Below are 19813 nucleotides of genomic sequence, written 5' to 3' on the forward strand. Positions count from 1 at the left end.
ACCTTTCCATCCCCGCACACCCCGATTGCGCGAAATCCACAGTTCCCGCCGGCATGTCAGACACCTTACTTCGCGAACTGGACAGAGTCGGGCTGCAGGACGATACGAGACCTGTTTTGCGGTGACACTCTCAAAACTTTTGCACAGTGCAAGCAGGAATTTGGGCTCCTGGACGGTGACAAATACCAATATATACAACTGCGGCACTGGATACAGGGCTCGTCCCTGACGCCGGCGGCCACGCGACCCTACACGCAGTTCGAACAGCTAGCGCGGGATTTCGGCAACTATAAGGGGCTCATTTCCCGCATCTACAAGGTGCTGCAGCGCTCGCACCGGCTAGACCCCCACCCCTATCAGACGAGATGGCATTCCTCTACTAGCTCGGGCGTCACTCCTGCCCAATGGGCCCGGCTTTGGGGCGACATCCCTAAAATACTACGTAGCATCCCTCAACAAGAATCGGCGTACAAAGTAATGACCCAATGGTACTACACCCCCGCCAGACTCCACAAAATGTTCCCCAATTCCTCTCCCCTGTGCTGGCGATGTACTCAGGCGCAGGGAGACTTCATACATATTTGGTGGACATGCCCACTTCTGAAAGTCTTCTGGAAGGAGGTCCTCAGCCATGTAAAAAGGGTACTCGGGTTCCCCCTTCCGGAGGATCCGCTGGTGGTCCTTCTGGGAGTTAGACCAACAACCCTGAGAGCCATGACGGGTCGCGATCGGCACCTTAGCCTCCATATGCTGGGCGCTGCAAAACAAACAGTAGCCCTTTACTGGAAGAAGCCGGAGTCGCCCTCCGTAAACGTGTGGTTTACCCGTCTGTGGCAAGTGGTGGCGATGGAGTCTCTCACGGCGCGTCTACAGTTTCGAGACGCCAAGTATAAGAAACTCTGGAAGCCCTTGGTGGACTACCTGGGGCGGCTAGAGCACGCTCGCTTGCAGCCGCCACGACTTCGAGCCCTGAAGCTCTTCGATGACGTGCTGGTTCCCACGGACCCGGGGGGGTTCTGGAACACCGCAGGGGGTATATAACATAACCCACTAGTGAGCGCCGACCCGGAGGGAGGGGAGGAGACCCTGCTGTTAGCGGACTACACCCTGGAAGGCCCCCATCTGCTGGTGATAACTGAGCGCGCATCTTTTCCCCCTCGCCATGACTGTCGCCCTTTGCGATGGTCCACACCCCCTCCCTCTTCCCTTGTTCTATCCCCCTGGTTGTTTGGTCGTCACATTGGCAATCTGATGTGGGGAGTGGGGCGATACTTACTGCTCTGTGCATCATTGATGAAAGTTACCTGACTTGTACAGCGCCTCCTTTAGGTGATATTTGCTAGCATATGCTGTGACTCTAACATGGCACAACTGGGGCACCCCCACTGTCTTACCCTAACGCTACCTGCCCGGCTGGCCCGGGATGAGTGTGACATTTCGTTAGCCATGGTTCCTAGCCTTTAAGAACTGTCTCTACAGGGTTGCTGGGCGGGAGGTCTACTGAGGGTTTAACGCCACTAAGGCAAACAACCTCTGAGAGTCAATGTACCTGTGGGGGCCGGTTTCTGGGCTATAGATAATGTTACTGGTGCTAAAGCATATGCCTTTATTCATGCCAATGACTAGTCACCTGCTGCCGGCCAATGTGGTTGTAGGCGAACAAGCTGTGTATGGACTTTTGCACGACCGTTAAAATCAATAAAAGTTGGTTAAAAAAAAAATATATATATTTCCGTCCCAAGGGTGCCTTGCAACATATATTTCTGTACTTGACACTATATGTGCCACATGTAACTCTGATCCCCCTCCACTAGTTCAAGTGACCCCAGGGTTAAGGCTTCTGCTATTTAGATGAAGCAGCACCATCTCCAATCAGGGACACCTGTTTCCCGAGATTTGTGCCGCCTCTTAAACCAGACTTCCCATCACACAGAGCTATCTGTCATTAGATCAAGCTACACCAGGTGCACCCTCGGATTGGTGCCATATGTCTAGATCAGGCTTCGACTACCAAGCCGCACCTCCAATGTGGGCCCTCAGCTATGGAGATGAGACAACCCTTCCTCCTTGCCAGCTTGCCACCCTCCAGTATAAGGCCTGCTTCCTTATAGATCAGCTCTAACACCAAGGAAGGGCCTGCTTCTTAAATCAATTTCCCCTGTACAGAGTGGAGGCCTCTTCACCTTACATTAGAGTGTGTTCCCCTTCCGTGCGTGGAAAGGGGATGGAAACCCAACATTCAAGGTCTTATCACTTCATGTCAGGGGTTGTTCACATAAACATATCTTGGCTCCCACCAAGATATACAGGGCAGCAATGTTGTCTCGAAACTCACTAGGAATAAACGTTTGGGAATTAATTATTGACATGGAGGGGGTTTGTGATGGTAAAGGGCTAGAAACAATAACAGTAGTAGCAATTTATGTTACGGTGCAAAAACAAATCCACTACAAAGTGTTGCGTAGGAAACTTGATTTTGTAGATGGGGTAATTATCCTTGCCAGAGATTTTATTGAGGTAATGGATGAGGACATGGACCAATCTGGATTGGGTCACAGGACATTGAAGTTGGCATCGGAGAACCTGAGGAGGGGCATGAAAGACCTGGGTCTAGTTGATATATGGAGAGTGCTACGTCTAGGGCTAACTTTTTTCACAACCATACATATTCTGGAACAGATACAAGATTTCTAACTAAGGATCTGATGAGAACTGCAACAGTGTTGGTATTGGTTTAATCCCAATATCTGACCATGCAGCAGTCACATTTTAGCTCAGGGAATACACGAGGAACCAAGGGACAGGAGGTGGAGATTGTGGAAATATTTATTGCAACATGCAGTTTACAGGGCTGAGGTATGAAAGACTATCAAAGAATATCTAGAATTCAATGACGGACCCTAAAATTCTATGGCAGTATTATGTGATGCTCTGAAGATGTTAGTGAGAGGAAAATTATTGGCTCTTGTTGCACATAAAAGAAATAGGGACCTGCAACAAATAAGCTGTAGTCTGAGCTGGTGGTGGCTGAAAAGAGACATATGCCTTCAGGATCGGAGACTGACCTGGGCAGTGACAAAAATAAGGGGTCAGTTGGCCATCCTGCTAGTGAACGAATTGGAATGGACTCTCATAGTGATGACAGGTATATGAACTAAGGGATAACGCCCACACCTAATTGGCTAAATGCCTTAAAGACTAAACATAATCATAAGAGTATTTTTCACTCGAAAGATTAAATCAGTAGACTCAAGTTTAAAGACATGGAAAGATTAAAAACTTTCATGTAAAGCTGTACTCAAGGTGAAATGAAAATGATACCATATTCTTGCCTTAGTCAAAGTGACTGATGTCCCCAGAGAAGTACTAATCTCACAAAGCCCCAGGACCAAATGGCCTCACTTGTGACTATTATAAGACGTCTGCCACTGGAACAGTACCTATGATGACATGGTTGTTCCAGTTCTTTGTGCAAAAGGGGCAATGGCGGCCATAAAGGCGGGGGACGATAGGATAGCACACTTGAAACCTGGGTGGAACTGTTAGCAATGTGCCTCTTCCAGGCATATAGCGTTGTTAAAAATGGACAATAACATTTATAGGAAAGTCCTGGCTAACAAGCTTGCCAAGATATTACCTAATTTAATAGCTAAGGATCAGCCAGGGCTTGTAAAAGACAGCCAAATATTTGACAATTGTCATAAGATAGCTTACCTTGAAAAAGCAACAAATTGATTAAATTGGCCTTGATTGCATTTAATGCTGAAAAGGCTTTCGATAGTGAGCTGATCCTTTATGACTAAGGTAATGAGGATTTGTTTGGGTGACAGCAATATCAAAATAATCACTGAGAGCTACCAAAGTGCCCACTACCTGGATTTTAGTGAACCGAGTGTTCTCAAATACGTTTCACCTGCATAGAGAAATGAGACAGGGATGCCCAATGTCTCCTATTTAGTCTGTAATGTCTATTGAATCCTTAATGATGTTTATAAAACAGTCCTTAGAGGTCAGGGGTAAGACCTTTGGTGGCAAAGAGCATACATTTCACACTTTGCAATGATGTAATGTTGACCTTGACAGACCCTATGAATCTATCCCACCCCTGTTGCAAATGCTGTGTGGCTATGGGGAATCATTGGTGTATAAAATAAATTTATTAAAGTCTATGTTGATGCTAATAAATATGGAAAAACAACATATAGCTGAACTAATGGAAAAAGGTACCCTTTAAAAACACTTAAGACCTGATTTATTTATGCATTTATTTATTTGAAGTTTTATATAGCGTGAACAAGACCCTTTCGGGTGACAGAGCGATTTAAAGAGTATACAAAAATATGGGATAGAACAGGAAGAAATAATATAATATATAAAAATCCCCCTCATACACAAATAGATGTTTAAGAATGGACAGAAATATACCTGCACATATGGTAAACAGAGAGATACGAGTACATAGATGATGTACTTGGGAATCTTTATCACCCACATGATGAGAAAACTAGATGCAACCAATGTGCCCAATCATTCAGGAGTTATCAAGGGCGAACAGCCAGGAAAATATTTGTCTGTCTTCGGCGAGACAGAGTTACCAAACCAAAATGACTTTATATTCCCTGACTACAATACCATCTTTTAAGTTCTCCTCATCAGAATAGGAAATTAGAGGTTTCTAGATATTTGGAGAAACATGCTGGATTTTGTGTGGTAGGTGAAGCCATCAAGACTGCCCATAAACAAACAGAAAGCTTTTAAAAGAGGGGGTAGGGTCAGTCCACACTTGATATCAGGGATTACCAGAGAAAAGCCCAGCTACAAATGCTATATGAGGGGCCCCAAAAAGAGTCAAGTAAACACCGGGCCCACATATATCATGCAGTTGCTGGTAGAGCAATGGGGGTATAATAAGATTACTCAAATGTGCTAAACCGCACAGATTGTACTACAGCCAGAAAATGAGCACCTCACTGAACATCTGGATTGGGTGGCCCTGATCAAGGAGAACATTTCATATCCATCCCCGCTAAAGCTGATATATTACAATCAAGATTTTTTCACCAGCATACAAGGGGTCTATCTTCAGAAGGGGGAGAAAGGGGGTGGGGTGAACATTATTGGCAGACCTGTTCAAGGACACTCAGATCAAGCATTTGGGTTGAAAGATTTAGTTAACACCAGCTGCAACACCGAGGACAGTGCATCCTGACAACAGGGCGTTGACAACGAAACAGAAGACTGGATCTGAGGTGTTAGTAACAACATGCAAAGGGACTAAATGATTGATTGCAGGGATATACTGGATATTGATGGCACCATCTCTGGTGCAACAGTACCTGCTGTGGAGAGGTATTACAAAGTGTAACAATGCAGTTCAGCATGCAAAGTCATTTATAAAGGTGATAACAGGATGATGGGCTCCTGATACCTTATGTAGGGTGTGCCTCAGAAGGGCAGGTGAATGCTGGGGGTGGGAGAGATTAAAGCACCCGATACTTAGGGCCAAGTCTGAAGATCTCGGATACTGGAAAGAGGTCTTGGCAGCCATTAAAGAAGTCACTGTGCTTCCGCATCCGGATGACCTATCAAGTGTTACACTGGGCCTTAGAATGGAAGACTAGGAAGGAATACAAGGGAGGGGGTGGGCATTGATTTTTTAAATGCTGGTTGCAGCAAAGATGGTTATATCACTGCAGTGGAAGAATGCCACACCCAGAATGTGACCACGTTGTAAGGGAAAATATGGGATATGGTGGCAGCAGAAAGGCTTTTAAGCACTTGGTCAGAGACAAAGACACCTTTCAAGTAGTTTGGTGCCCGATGCTTAAATCCATGGACAACACAAAAGAGATGTTACTTGGCAGCACTGTTCTGTTTTTTTACTAAAATTACTTCCAAATGAAATTCAACAAGGAAGAATGATGCCACAGAGTAGAATAGTATGACAACCGCAATAGTTTACTGAGGCAGTGTTTTAAATAAATGTCTGTAAAACTAAAAAAAATATCAATGTAGAATAACACAATACCTCTACTACATTTAATGCAATAGTTGTTATAATATACGAAAATACCCAGCTTCAATACATTCACTGGAGTCTGTTTAATCTATAAACAAATGCTTGACAGGAAACATGTTAGGTCCTGAGTGTGATCACGCAGTGAAAAAGTGAAGCTTAAGACCACTGAACACAGAGTTGGTGCCCCAACATTGATTGATGATGGTTGAGAGTTAGAGACATTTCTTTAAAATACTGTCACGGTGAATCATGGTTGCTGCCAGATTAGAATGAGTTTCTGACTGATGTACACAGCAGCTCCTGTTACAGATACCATGGAGTAGCATAGTGGCATTAATCCATGACACCAACTTTGAAGGCATGAGAGTGTGAAAAAAATGTCTTGGCGTGTCAGCCATCATATCTATCAGTACCACAATGTGTACTAGCAGAAGGCAAGTAGGCAGTAACACTCTTAACTGCATAGTGTCTCTGACATATTTGCGCGAGGTCAGATAACAGGATAGACTATAGCTGTTATAAGTAGGCCTTTGGCCACGTATCTTTGACGGGAAACCATGTTTTAGGGACCTGACAGCACCGCTGTGAAATATCAGTTTGTGTTACTGTTAGCTTTTTCTACAAAGAAAAAAAAGTCTGGGGTATCACTTATGTCACATGCTGATGATTCCCAATTTTTTGTTTCAGTGGTGGATGAATCTAAAGCAGCCTTGAACCTGCATTGTGGGTACGGCAGCGAGAACCAGATGATCTGTGATTTGCGCTGCCATTCCCACTATGAAACCCATAATGACCCTCAATGACCAATGGGGCATTTCCCCTGTCATTGGCCATTATAAATGTAGTGGTTGCAGTGTTTGTCAATTCTCTATTAAGACAACAACATTACAGTACACTTGCAAACATTCTCCAATTGCAATACTGTTAATGCTATATATGCCAAACTCTGCCCATGCTCCCTACTTTATATTGGCCAGACTACGCAAAAAGTGAAAATCAGAATTTGTCAACATTGGAATAGGATCAGATGCAAGATCATCACTGCTCCATTGGTTGCTCACTTTATTGATTCCGGTCACTCTGAAAATGATCGGAATTGGTTGGTGATTCACACAATATTGATACCAGAAGGCTGAGGAAATCTTAAACATCTCTAGAATAAAGAGGATCTGAAATGGATACTCAAATTGGACACAATGAATTCTGGACTTGACCATCATGAAGACTGGACATCATTGATCTAGAGACTCATGCTCACAGAAGGTTTGCAGCATACCATTATCTGCAGTTTCGTTAGTATGACTGGAGCTGTCGCCTGTATATATTTCTTGTGGTTGGAGTATTGTACTTATGTGCATATCTTTCTACATTTTACTGGGTATGCAAATAACTAATTTAGGTCTTAAATTCTTCATTGCACTCTTGTGCTGTTCCTATTCCCTTCTCTTCTAATCTGGGCCCTCCTATTTGTGTCTTCATGTCTTTCTTCATTCCTTAACATTCACATACACCTCCAATATGGCCACTAAATAGGCCCTTCCTGGTTTCCCTATTCCTCCCAACCTGGCTGCCATTCTCCAGGATGGGTTGTAGTCTTTTCTCTATTTTCTTTCCTCTATCACTCTTGCAACATTGCCGCCGCCATTTTATTGTTGTAGTCATCAGATATTGCTACTGCTTTGGCTAACGGGACTTCATTGCTCCTGTTGCCTGTTTCAGTCTGCCCTGGCCTCTGTCTGAGTCATGGTGATTCCACACACAGGCACTCACAACAGTCCCAAGCAACAGGCTCGTGGTTTCTGGCTTCTTCCGCCCATTTTGGAACTTGAGCTAACACTGTTGGGCGTATAATTCCTGATATTTGATTGTATCCTGGCCCCTACAATTCCTTTCTTGCTATTACTATCATTCACAGGTTATTCAGAAGAATTCTTTCTCAGCAAATGGGGAGGCTTTTTCAGGTGTTTCATTGGAGCTCACCAACTTTCCCCCTTTTTTGAACCTGTACTGCATGTTTGATTATTTTGTTTTATTCGCTCTGCTTTCTCTTCTATTTTCAGTGTCTGATAATATGGTCTCGGGCTCATGATAGATGTAAGAGTGCTGATGATGATCCTGTTATTTGTTGAGGATTGAAATGCAGTGGCGGCTGGTGACATTTGAAAGTGGTGAGGCGTCAAACTTTAGTTGGAGCGCACCGAACTGAGCAAGCGTAGCGAGCGAGCCCTAACAACCTAAGGGGATTTCGGGGGGGTTCTCTCCCCGGGATATCTTTGAAAAAAGAGTGGGCACAGGGTGCATTTTCAAGCAAATTTTAGAGAGCAAAGTTTTACTGTATGCCCTTCCTGCCAATATGAATGTTTATGCATTCTGGGCAACCAAAAAGGCACCGGACATAGAAGCATTTGCTTCTATGCAGACAGCGTACGAGCCTTGTGCCCCTGGCAGAAGGAAAGGCGGACACTAAATAAGCACGATCACTGTGCATTAGGCGGTAATACCGCTGAAAGCAGAAGGTCGACACTGCAGCTGCTGGAATAATGATTCTGCCATTTATTCTGGCCAACAATAATCTGCTGTGGTGCATGAAAATCCAGCCTGGCCATGGAGCAGGGGAAACAAAACAAAGGCTAAATGAATTAAAATATTTACATGGTCACAGGTCACGGCTGCGTCACATGTGGCTGCCGAGAGCCGCGCTAAAATTGTCTCCCATTACTGAGGTAAATCCAGTTTACCATTTGCAAACGGCTTATTTCCTTTGCTGCACGGAAAGAAAAAGCACTAGAATTTCAACCAGTTGAAGAAAAAATAAACTCATTAGACATTGGCAGACGCATACAATCAATACCGATGTGCAACTAAAATCTATTGGAATGCCTTGCCAACAGTTCAATGTATGCCCAAAAACCATTATGCTACCAAATACATCTCGTAAAAACCAATGGTAACTGGTCAACTGGAACTTCCACCAGGAACACTGGTTTTTCACACCAGCAGTAGTCCGTGGTGAATTCCTTGCCATCTCCTCGCCCGATAATCAGATGCGTCGGGAGGCCCGCTCAGACCTTGAGAAAGAAGTCGCGGAATTAGAGGCAATACATAAACGCACAGGGGCTCAAAGGGTCTGGCGAGCCTTGGAAAAGAAGCGGTTGCTTCTGAAATGCTTGGATCTGGATAAAGCGGAGTTTGCACTGCTGCGCCTCCGACACAGATTCTACTTGGGGAGCGACAAGTGCAGGAAAATGCTAGCCCGGAAACTTCGTGCTTGGGCAATTGCCGGGAATATCTCCTCTCTGACATGGTCTACTGGTGAGGAAATCCATTTTGATTCACAAATTGTAGAGGAATTCCGATGCTTCTACCATACACTCTGCAGTGCGGTGTCCCGTGAACCCTCTGAGACACAGGCATACATAGAATCGAGCAACTTCACTCGCCTCCCTCCCACGCAGGTGGAGCAGCTAGGGGACCCCATCAAGCTGGACGAAGTGATCATCGCTCTTGGCCGGCTGAAGCCTGACAAGTCGCCAGGCCCGGATGGCTTCCCTGCTCTGTTTTATAAAATGTTCTGCCGAGAAGTAGCACCTCTTTTAACCCGCCTGTACGATTCCTTTTTAGACTCTGGGTCTGTGACAGACTATGTCTGAGGCGGCGATCTCCGTAATTCTTAAACACAATAAAGACCCTGGGCAATGTAGTTCCTACCGCCCGATTTCACTGCTTAACGTTGACACAAAGCTATTTATAGGAATACTGGCAGCCCGTTTGAACCCCTGATTGCAGGTTTGATAGATCCAGACCAGTCGGGTTTCATTCCCACGCGACAGGGCAATGACAATACCAAGCGCCTCCTCCATCTCATTGATAGTGTCCACCTCTCCCAATCGGCATCGATACTCCTTGCGGTTGACGCCGAAAAGGCGTTCGATAAAATATGCTGGACCTACCTCTTTGACGTCCTACGAGAGTTCGGATTCGGCCCCCGTTTCATCCAATGAGTGCAGTGCATCTACCACACTCCTTGGGCATTTGTGTGGGTCAATGGGGTATCTTCATCATCTTTTACGATAGCCCGAGGCACAAGGCAAGGGTGCCTGCTCTCGCCTCTTTTATTTGCACTTTATATGGAACCCCTCGCACAGAAAATCCACGATGATTTTAACATACATGGCATCAGATTTGGAGGGGATATCCATAAAGTAAGCCTCTACGCGGATGATATTATCCTATCCCTCGCTCAGCCTCTCACCTCGCTCCCTGCATTGGTGGACAAACTGAACTCATTTGGGCAGCTCTCAGGCTTTAAAGTTAATCTCGGCAAGTCCCAGGTCCTGAATCTCTCGCTGCCACAAGCCCAAGCAACGGCCCTCGAGCAGTACCTTCCTCTACATTGGTCCAACAACCCGGTACCCTACTTAGACATCCTGCTGACTCCTTCGATTCCACGCATAGTAGAACTCAACTACTCTTCCTTGGTGTCACAGACGAGGAGGGAGCTAGACGGGTGGACAAAGCATAATTTATCATGGGTCGGGCGCATAGCGGCAGTCAAAATGACAATTCTACCGCGCATACTTTACCTCTTTCAGACCCTCCCGCTAACACCGCCGCCTAAATCCTTGCACAGCATCGAGCTCGCGCTAAACAAATTCATATGGGGTAATAAGAAAGCACGTTTATCTATAGCGCAATTGTCCCGTCCCAAAAGTAATGGCGGGGTAAAACTACCGATAGTCCTCAGGTATCTCCAGGCTGCACATCTACGCTATGTACTCGAGTGGAATCGCCCCCTTTCTGAGAAGCACTGGACCTTCAAGGACCAGGCCGTGGCCGGGGCGAATGTGTGGCATGAAATATGGCTCCCCCGCCGCGCCCGCTCGTGGGGCCTGTATTCTTCTCCAGTCACGGCGGCAACGATGAAAGCTTCGGATGCGGTGGCACAGAGGAGAGACCTAACGACTTTTCCCTCTCCTATGATGCCCCTAGTAGACAACCCGGACTTCCCCCCAGGATGTAAGACTGCTGTTGCTCAGCGATGGAGGGAGGGAGGCCGGATTTAAGCGCTTAGGCCACCTCTTCGACCTTCAGGGTGTTATCCCATTTGACAGGGTTCGTCGAGACCTCTCCTTACCCCAGACAGATGAGTTCTTTTACCTTCAGCTCCGACACTGGGCTACTTCTCCGGCCCTCCTCCCTCACGTCTCTCGCAAGCTCAGGTCCTTCGAGAAATGGATAGCACACAAGACAGATGACAAGCACCTCATCTCTGAACTCTACACCTTCCTTACACCATCCGCGAAAGTGAAGCGCTCCCGCGGACAGGCTAGATGGGAAGCAGAATTAGGTAGGGTCTTAACAGATAAAGAGTGTGACAACATTTACTACAGGGCCCACCACACGGCATACAGCACACCAGGGACTGAATCTGCATTTAAGGTGGCATCCTACTGGTATCTCACCCCAGCGAGGATACATCAGTGGGACGGGCTCTCTTTCACACCTTCTTTGGCATTGCCCGCAATTGGAAAGATATTGGGACCAGGTGCTCAACGATATTGACGAGGCTTTCGACACTGAGATTCCCCGCTTCCCAGCTTATACTTTACTAGGGTGGTCCAATCCAATCACCTTTCCACTACGGTCACTTAGAGGCAGACAGATGGCACTAGCTCTACTAGCGGCGCACCAGGCGATTCTACACCGCTGGGGTTCTGCTACGGTGCCAGACCACTCAGATTAGCTCTGTAGGCTTTGGATGATTCTACCCATGGAACGGCTAACAAGTATAAGAAATATGCAGAACTCTGGGCCCCCTTTATAACTTTGCTCTAGAACGACCTGCGCGAGGTCACTTGCCCCAAACTCCTCCAAGTGCTGCAACTTATACCTCCTCCTACAGACTCAGCTACCCCTACATGAGAGGGTTAGAAAATGGGGGCGGGAGTCCTCGGGCTATGTAGGGCATCTCACCCTTTGGTTAGTATATTTGGTGTGGTTCCCCCTTCTTTTCATCCCCCTTTTTCTTCTGTGTGTTATCGAGGGGGTGGGTGGGAGGTTGGATTGTTTCAATTATTGTTTGTTGGTTATGACAGGACAGTGAGTTATAGCCAATTTTGCATGACGGTTATGTCCTTCTTGCCTGCCATGCCGCACCTTGAATATCGCCGGCCCACCGATTGTTGGACTGCAAGCAGCAACGAGATGTATATCTACATTGCATTGTTCTTTAGCTGCCGGCCCCTGTGGTTGTAGGCGAACGGCTGTGTTCAGGTGTAACAGCACCTTTTGATCAAAACAATAAAAAGATTTGTTCCATAAAGGAAAAGCAAAGGCCCATCAGTATTTTAACTGCTGGGCCTAATTTGGCCCCAGAAGTAATCAGGTCCGGTCTGTTGGAGGACAAAATAGAATTTCCAGAACAAATCCAGACTGGAAAATATAATGAATAACATCCATGATTCCCTAGTGTGTAATACAACCAATGTATTCCAAAGTGTGGACATAAAAGCTAAAGTGGACCCATGAAGAGTGTGGCCTTTTAAAAAGGAACTGTCACAAAAACCTGCTGTAGACAGAAATATGTGTAAGACAGGATTACGTAAGAGTGTATAAAAACACAAGTAAAGCAAAACATCCTTTGTAGATGCTGCTCACAGGGGCACCCATGGGAGAAAACAAGACATTATTAAAGGACCAAATTGTTCCAGATCTCTAATATGGGTAAGTAACTCATATACAACCTGTTTAATAGACTTTATGAATTCAACATGTCAACTCATATTTGGTAACATACTCATCAAGAGGGTAAGGAAGAGTGAGACTTGTATTGTATCTTGTAATACTCTAGTTTTAATATGTGGCATATCACAACTTTCCACTGTTATGGGATATGGAACTCATGTAGTAGCACCCGTCAATCATTCCAAGAGTAGAATCATATTCTTTATTGCTCCACATCATTGAACTCGTGATTTTTTCTTGTCTTGCATATTGTTTCACATGGTTCACTAGTCTGATCAACTACACATAACCATCCATCATGCCCATCTTCCTTCTCTTCTCACTTCCCTCTGCTCAACATGTCTCAATTGCAGGCATCGCCCTTGGTTGGCTCCCCCTTATATAATTCTTTCAAATTCTATGTTCTCAAGATGTTGCCTTTAAACCTACTCACGCTTTAGTTACTCTGTGTCTTTGCTGTAGTTTCTCTATTTTCACTACACCTGATTAACGTATTGATCTATGCAAGTTCTCATGGCATGGCCTTCTGTCACTCGGCATTCGTCATTATCATCCACCAAATCATTTGTTTTGCCTGCAGCAGCTCCATATAACTACCCATTACCACTATTCTATTACAATAGCATTTCAATTCAATCTACAAGTTTATGACTCAGGAGGAATTCTAATGCTGCTTACTGCCGTGATCACGAGGTAATAATTAGGCCATTTCAAGGCTCATGCATGGTTAATTAATGGAGTGGATGTGTCGATTTCAGGGCTCATATAGGGAAATTGCAGGCTATATGTGGTATAAGTTATTGCTGTAATAACTGCTATATGAGGAATAAGGGTAAATAGTGTGATGGAATTTTCGTGGCTCTCGTGGTCCAATGTCATATTCATATAGATGAATATACTGTATACCCAAAAACATTTCATTTGCTCATATGTGGGATCTGCTATGGCTAATAAAGGACAATAAATGTAATAGTTTCCTAAAACACATGCATACAATGCTCATAGGGCGGTTTATGAAGAGAAATGTATCCACCAGTGAAAGCAATTTCACACTGCATTGATCTTATTGTGTGGTTTAGGGACATATGTTTAATTAATGATGTGATGATATCTCATCCTGGTAAGAGGGACATGCCATTCTGTTATATGGGATATTTTTCACATATGTGGACAATAGCTCTGGTGTTATTTCAGAGTTGTGTCTCATGTGACAGAATTCACACGCTGAAACGTGCTTTACCAATCCCAATTTGTTACAGTTCAGCAAAATTGAGTATTGCAATGTCATGTATCAGGTTACTAGAGAAGAAAGATGCATGCATGTATATGAATGTGTTTTCTCCTCTATTGGTACAGGTCTGGCCCGGTGCCTGTAATAGTCTCGGGTTTTCTGTCTAGGGTGTCTAGAAGCATCTCACGGCTGTTATGAACTTCTGCAGATTGCAGCTCGGAAGACGAGGTGTGAATGCATGTGCGACAGAGAGAGACAGAGACTCTTCTTGAATAATTCAATGGATGGCTGGACCCAAGCAGGCATGGTCAGAGTCCTTCACTCCATATAATTAGAGCTGTACATAAACCCGCCAGAACTAGCAATGCCTCACTGCTTAGCCCTAAATCTCCTGCAGCCCTGAGAAACCAGGATGCAGCCCTGAGAAACCAGGATCTCACACCACGCATTAGAACATTAAAAAGTAGAGGCCCATTGATTCTTTTTAACCAATACTTAGCAAAGCCACACCATTTTTGCACAGAGCAAGGTTCACCACCCAGACATCAGTCACATTTTAGGAAGAATTCTGAAGGTGACGTTTTACCTCAGCCCTTCTCCTTCTGGCGAGTATTGTTTGCAGCACTCTAGTGTGAAAGACTCCTTTGCGTCAGGATAGGTCGTGGTCCATCGGATGGTGGCAGTATCCCAGCACACAGTGCAATCTTCAGCCTTAATTACAGGCGTGGAAGGAGCTGTAAAACAGTATTGCATCAAAGACACACTACACACTACTGAGTCTAATAAAAACACACAGACACAATTGATAAACATAAACACAGCCATGCACCCACAAAGCTGCAAGTTCCTTGAAATCAAAGCATTGCTTCAATGATTCCACAAGAACATCTTCAATTCATCTGCGCAGTACAAATCCTAGCAGGTTATGAGGTGTGAGCACCTCTTGAACAGGCACTCTGCTGGCCACCCAATTTAGAAGAGAGTAGGGTCCTGGCACCAGCAGTCTCCGCAAACAAGCCCGAGTTCCCTGCAATATATTTTCGGTTTCAAACCCCTGCTGCTATTGTGTTGTGTCTGCCCGGCACCATATACCACACTGAGCCCTTGTTGGAACGGCATCCATCAGTTTAATCGTTTCCTTTTTTCCCCAGGCCTAGTGTGTCAGGCACGAGCCTCCAGGAAGCAGGGCATAGCCAGACCACTCAGTTTGGCTGAGACAGACAGACACCATTTCTGCTAAATTATCCCCAAAATAGCAATTACTTTTTCTACTCTGGATGGCATGGTTGAGAAACGCGTGTCCTCTGCTGAAAAACTTTATAGACAAAAAGAATAGAGTGAGATTCTGCTGGTAGCTCCCAAATCACAGATCCACAATCTGAACAAGCTTGAAAGAGAGGTGGTTCAGGAAGAAGGACTTGGTTGGAAGCTGATATACAAGAAGGTGGATTTAAGAGGGTTGATGTGGAATGCTAAGAGACTACATACAATAGCAGTCCATGCAGCTTCAATTATCTAAGTTTCCAGGAGCAAGGAAGGAAGAGAGAATGAGAAATGGGGAAGAGAAAAGGACACAGAACGGATTTCTAATTCCCAGAAAAAATGCCAACTGAGAAGAAAAAATTACAAGGGAAAGGCCTACATAAGTTAATAGCTTGCATGCAAAGAGTTACAGTTTCTCTGGTAAATATTATGTTCCCCTAATTTCCTAAAGATGGAATGCTTCATTAAAGGGCAACTTCCTCACATTAAAAACCTGGTGGTAATGTGAGCTACAACCCCCTCTCTGAAAGGGAGGAGCTCAGGGATGTTTTTCTGTGTCAGAAAAGAGGTATCCTAAAACCTATAGGACAGCAAGGTCTGGTGAAGGGAATACATGAAAAGTGTGTGTGAGCTAAAATTAACGCTGCGGAGCGCCAAGACAAACTTTAATGGGGCATCCAGAGGTTAGGATTAAAACAAAGAGCTATGGCTGGGGATTATTCAACCAGTCATAGAACAGTGGGGGTCCCCACTAGGCGCTCCACAGCATTAGTTTTAGCTCACACACACTTTTCATTTATTCCCTTCACCACACCTTGCTCTCCTATAGGTTTTAGGATACCTCTTTTCTGACACAGAAAAACATCCCTGAGCTCCTCCCTTTCAGAGAGGGGGTTGTAGCTCACATTACCACATTTCTGTAAAAAAAAGTTAGGTCTCCAACTATTTGACCATAATATTCTGACAAAAATTCCTACCTATATTTTGAATGAATTGTTCAAGGACATCATTACATGAGTGGTGTGTCAGAATTCATGTGAAACACACAAATAATTGAACATCTTGCTTTTGAGAATAGTCTTTAAAAAATCTTGACAATCTTCTTTGCATCTTTGTCATCCAAACATATATTATTGTCACCCAAAAATATATGCTGTTTTAATGGGTAGGTTACAAGACAAAGAAGGGTGTTTGAGTGATATCAAAGCAAACTTTGAAACATGTCTGGTACGGAATGCACAAAACTGCTTTCTACTAACATGGTTAAAACGAGATCTACAGGTCCAAGGGGTTTTGTGTATTGCTTTATGTTTCAGGTTGCACACTACCTCATACAGCCATATGAGGATGCTGTAAAGGTAGTTTGTCTCTGTAGGGCGTGGCGGCCAATGAGAAGCTCACTCTCAAGAAGGGAAGCTGCAAGTGGCGCTTACTTCTCTGCGGGGCGTATTCGCATCCTTATCACTCAGCCTCAGCCTCTGCCTCTGCCTCTGCCTCAGTTCCTATTGTGTAACTGAGTTAACTAATGTTGGGCTATCTGCACAAAAAGTTCTGGAAAAAAATAAACCAAATAAGGATGATACACTTTATGCTGGTCATAAAAGAAGCCCTGTCCCGAGTGTTAAAGGTAAGAAAGTGAGGTTACTTGCAAAAAATCAGCATTTAAAAAAGCCCTGTGTATGAAATCCATGTTTGTGAGCCCATTTGTGATAGACCGGGATGTGAATCCAGTTGCTATTAGGTTGAAGTTGCCACTGTCTATGAAAGTGCGCCCAACTGAGGTGTTCAAGTGTTTTTAATAAAAGCAGCTTGCTCTGCAGAGACATCTTGCTTCACATCCCATGCCAGTGAAGTGAATTCAGAAAATTAATCTGAAGTCCACAGAATTTTACATGCAAGACTTCTAAGAGGAAGGTTGTAATATTTGGTAGATTGGAGGGGGATGGCTTGGAGCAGTGATAATGGGAAACTGCTTCCATTCTTCATGCTTATTGCAAGACTTTTATGCAAGACATCCTTATGAACCAGGGCCCCACCATTGAAACAGCAGGCATGGGGGTGAAACACTGGCAGAAGACTGAAGATATTTCACTCTGCAGACCCCATTGACCAGCTGAGTGCTGAAGCATAAGTGGTAGAGTCCTATGTCTGCGTTGTCTCACTCGTTCCATTCCCCTTTTCCGGCTTCTCCCACTAGCCCTCATGTTGTGACCAGTGGTGGAGATGGTGAGAGGTTCAACTAATAATAACGCACATTGGATCCTGTGCATAAAGTTGGTGCAATCTGACACTCACTGATTGATTCCAAGGCAATCAAGAATAAATGAAGTAGTTAGTATGGTATTCTGGCACTCACACATTTAGAGGCCTATAGCCTTCTGTAACAACCCCCAGTGATACCTACCAGTTCTGAATAAAAACTTCTCACTGGGTAAACTACACCCAGTATAGTTGACTGCCATAACCCACACATTGTAACACTTGTCAGGCTCCAGTTCTTCTAAAATGCAGTAACTTTCCTTCACAGTCACTCTATATTCCTCGATCAGACCTAAAGGAAGCAAAGGTAAACAATGAAGGTTCTGAGTTGTAAAAGGCATAGCGTCTTAAAGATGATTTCATACAAGAACTAAAAAGGAGCCTCTCACTTTAGATATTTTAAAGAGTTACCAAATATATTGAGTAACAAAGTAAAAACAATGATAAAAACAAGAATGTCATAAATAAATATAATGTGCAAATCTGCAGTTCTAAATAGCAACGGGTATCTAAACTCTGTGTTATACATGTCACTTCTTGCAGCGTAAAGTAACAGATAAAACAAGTCCCATATAACAGTTGATTGTGGCCACCACTAGCTAGAGCATAACTACAGAGTACCTTAAAATACACAATGCACCTAATCCTTGAGTTGGCTTACAGCTAAATGCAAGGGTATCTGATACTCAACTCTAAGATGCATGATATCTAAAGATGTCCTAACATGAGCAATCAACAGGCCAGTTCAGGATGTTTACTTTTATTGTAGGCCTTTGAACCGGAGCACTGTTGCTGTGAGCTTTGCTATTAGTGAAAAAGCCTTATTCTTCCTATTTATATTTACTTTTGGTTATTGAGTGAAAAATGGTCGACCCGCTTGAGGAAAAGTAATGAACCTAAATTGTGCATGCTTGGTGATGGGCCACTCCTCTCACCTTCCCTTCAAGCTTCCAGCAGAGCTTTCACCATTATTTTAGATGTCCTAAAAAGAACCAAGAAAAACTACTCTAACTCTCAATATGATCCAGAATCCTACAGTGCAATTCCCATCTTTTCTTTCAAGGTCCTTTGCGGGCTGCTATTCAAGAATCGAACCAAGAGCATTTTACTTTAAGAGCAGACCAGTTCAGCCAATGAGCTAAATGATTCATAGATGGCAGCACCCTTGAGGGATGCAGCCATGTTCCTTAGTACAGCTTCCTACCATTCTGTCCAAAAAGAATGGTTTGTTCCCTTGAATAGCCTCATGATAATTCCTGAATCATGGAAAATGCTCACCCTCTCCTCCAAACCCATCCCAAGGGGCATCGCCGTTTGATCAGTAGGCTTGCTGCTGGAGCCGTACAGAACAGTCCTTGGTCTCCCTGCAGGCCATTGGGGAGATGTGGGAAGAGGAATTTGGTAGAGCCCTTCATGAGAAGGAGTGGGCCCGGTTGCAAGCCTACCTGAAGAAGGTCTCCGGGAACACCCAACATCAACTAATTCAATTCTACGTATTCCACAGGGCTTATCTCTCCCTCCAACGAATCTTTCGGATTTATCCGGGAGCTCCAAATGCAGCACCAGGAGCTCAGCCCCAGCTACAGACCTAAGTCATATTCTATTAGATTCCCCACAAATTCACCCTTTCTGGGATGGCGTGACCTGTTGCCTTGTGGCAGTCATGAAAATAGGAGAGATTAACTCATGGGATGCCTGTGCCCTGGGTATCCTTCATTGCCCCAAGAACCACAAGACAGCAACTCGCTTTCTGGACTTGGCCCTCATATTGGCCAAACGATCTATCATGATGAGGTGGAAGTTCCTACTGTCCCCATTCATGGAGACCTGGGAACATACATTCATTAGATGGGCGAGGGTCAAGACAACGGCTCTCTGCCAGGAGGAGGGGAGAGGCCTCTGCCGACGACCGACTGCCCACAGTTGGGAGAATCTACTGTCCCTTCTGCTGTATGCCCCAGACTCTACCAAACAATGTTCACTGAGCATTTATAATAGGGGGAAACTGGTTGACCCAGAGGAGCCCATATCCGGGCTTCCTCACCTCCAATAGCAGCTCTCGCTCAAGGGCCTTCCTACCAGTCCCCCGAAAAAAAAACTTGACTGGGGGTGAATGTTTTGATTTGTTCTGCATTCCGTCCATCAATTGTGTGTCTTTTGCTTTCTCGCCCTAAGTGCGCCAGGTATGCCCAGACGTGGGTCCTGGGCTCTCCGTGCCACTGGAATCAAGCTATCCTGGCTGAAGAGGGGTGAAACCCCGAAAACCAGTCCTAGGATGCTTGTTTCCTGTCTAGGAA

General features: G+C 44.8%; 1 protein-coding gene across 1 annotated transcript in view; it reads right to left on the reverse strand.

Moving 5' to 3' along the window:
* Positions 1–19813, reverse strand: part of CMYA5 (cardiomyopathy associated 5) — a 351245-nt gene that overhangs the window by 94428 nt on the left and 237004 nt on the right. The window contains exons 8-9 of the mRNA XM_085632247.1: positions 17662–17808; positions 14581–14728 (exon numbers count right to left, since the gene is read on the reverse strand). Of these exons, the coding sequence (XP_085488373.1) occupies positions 14581–14728; positions 17662–17808 (295 nt within the window). The remainder of the gene's footprint in view (positions 1–14580; positions 14729–17661; positions 17809–19813) is intronic.

Source organism: Triturus cristatus, chromosome 2_1, assembly GCF_964204655.1.
Source record: "Triturus cristatus chromosome 2_1, aTriCri1.1, whole genome shotgun sequence".
NCBI classification, from domain to species: domain Eukaryota; kingdom Metazoa; phylum Chordata; class Amphibia; order Caudata; family Salamandridae; genus Triturus; species Triturus cristatus.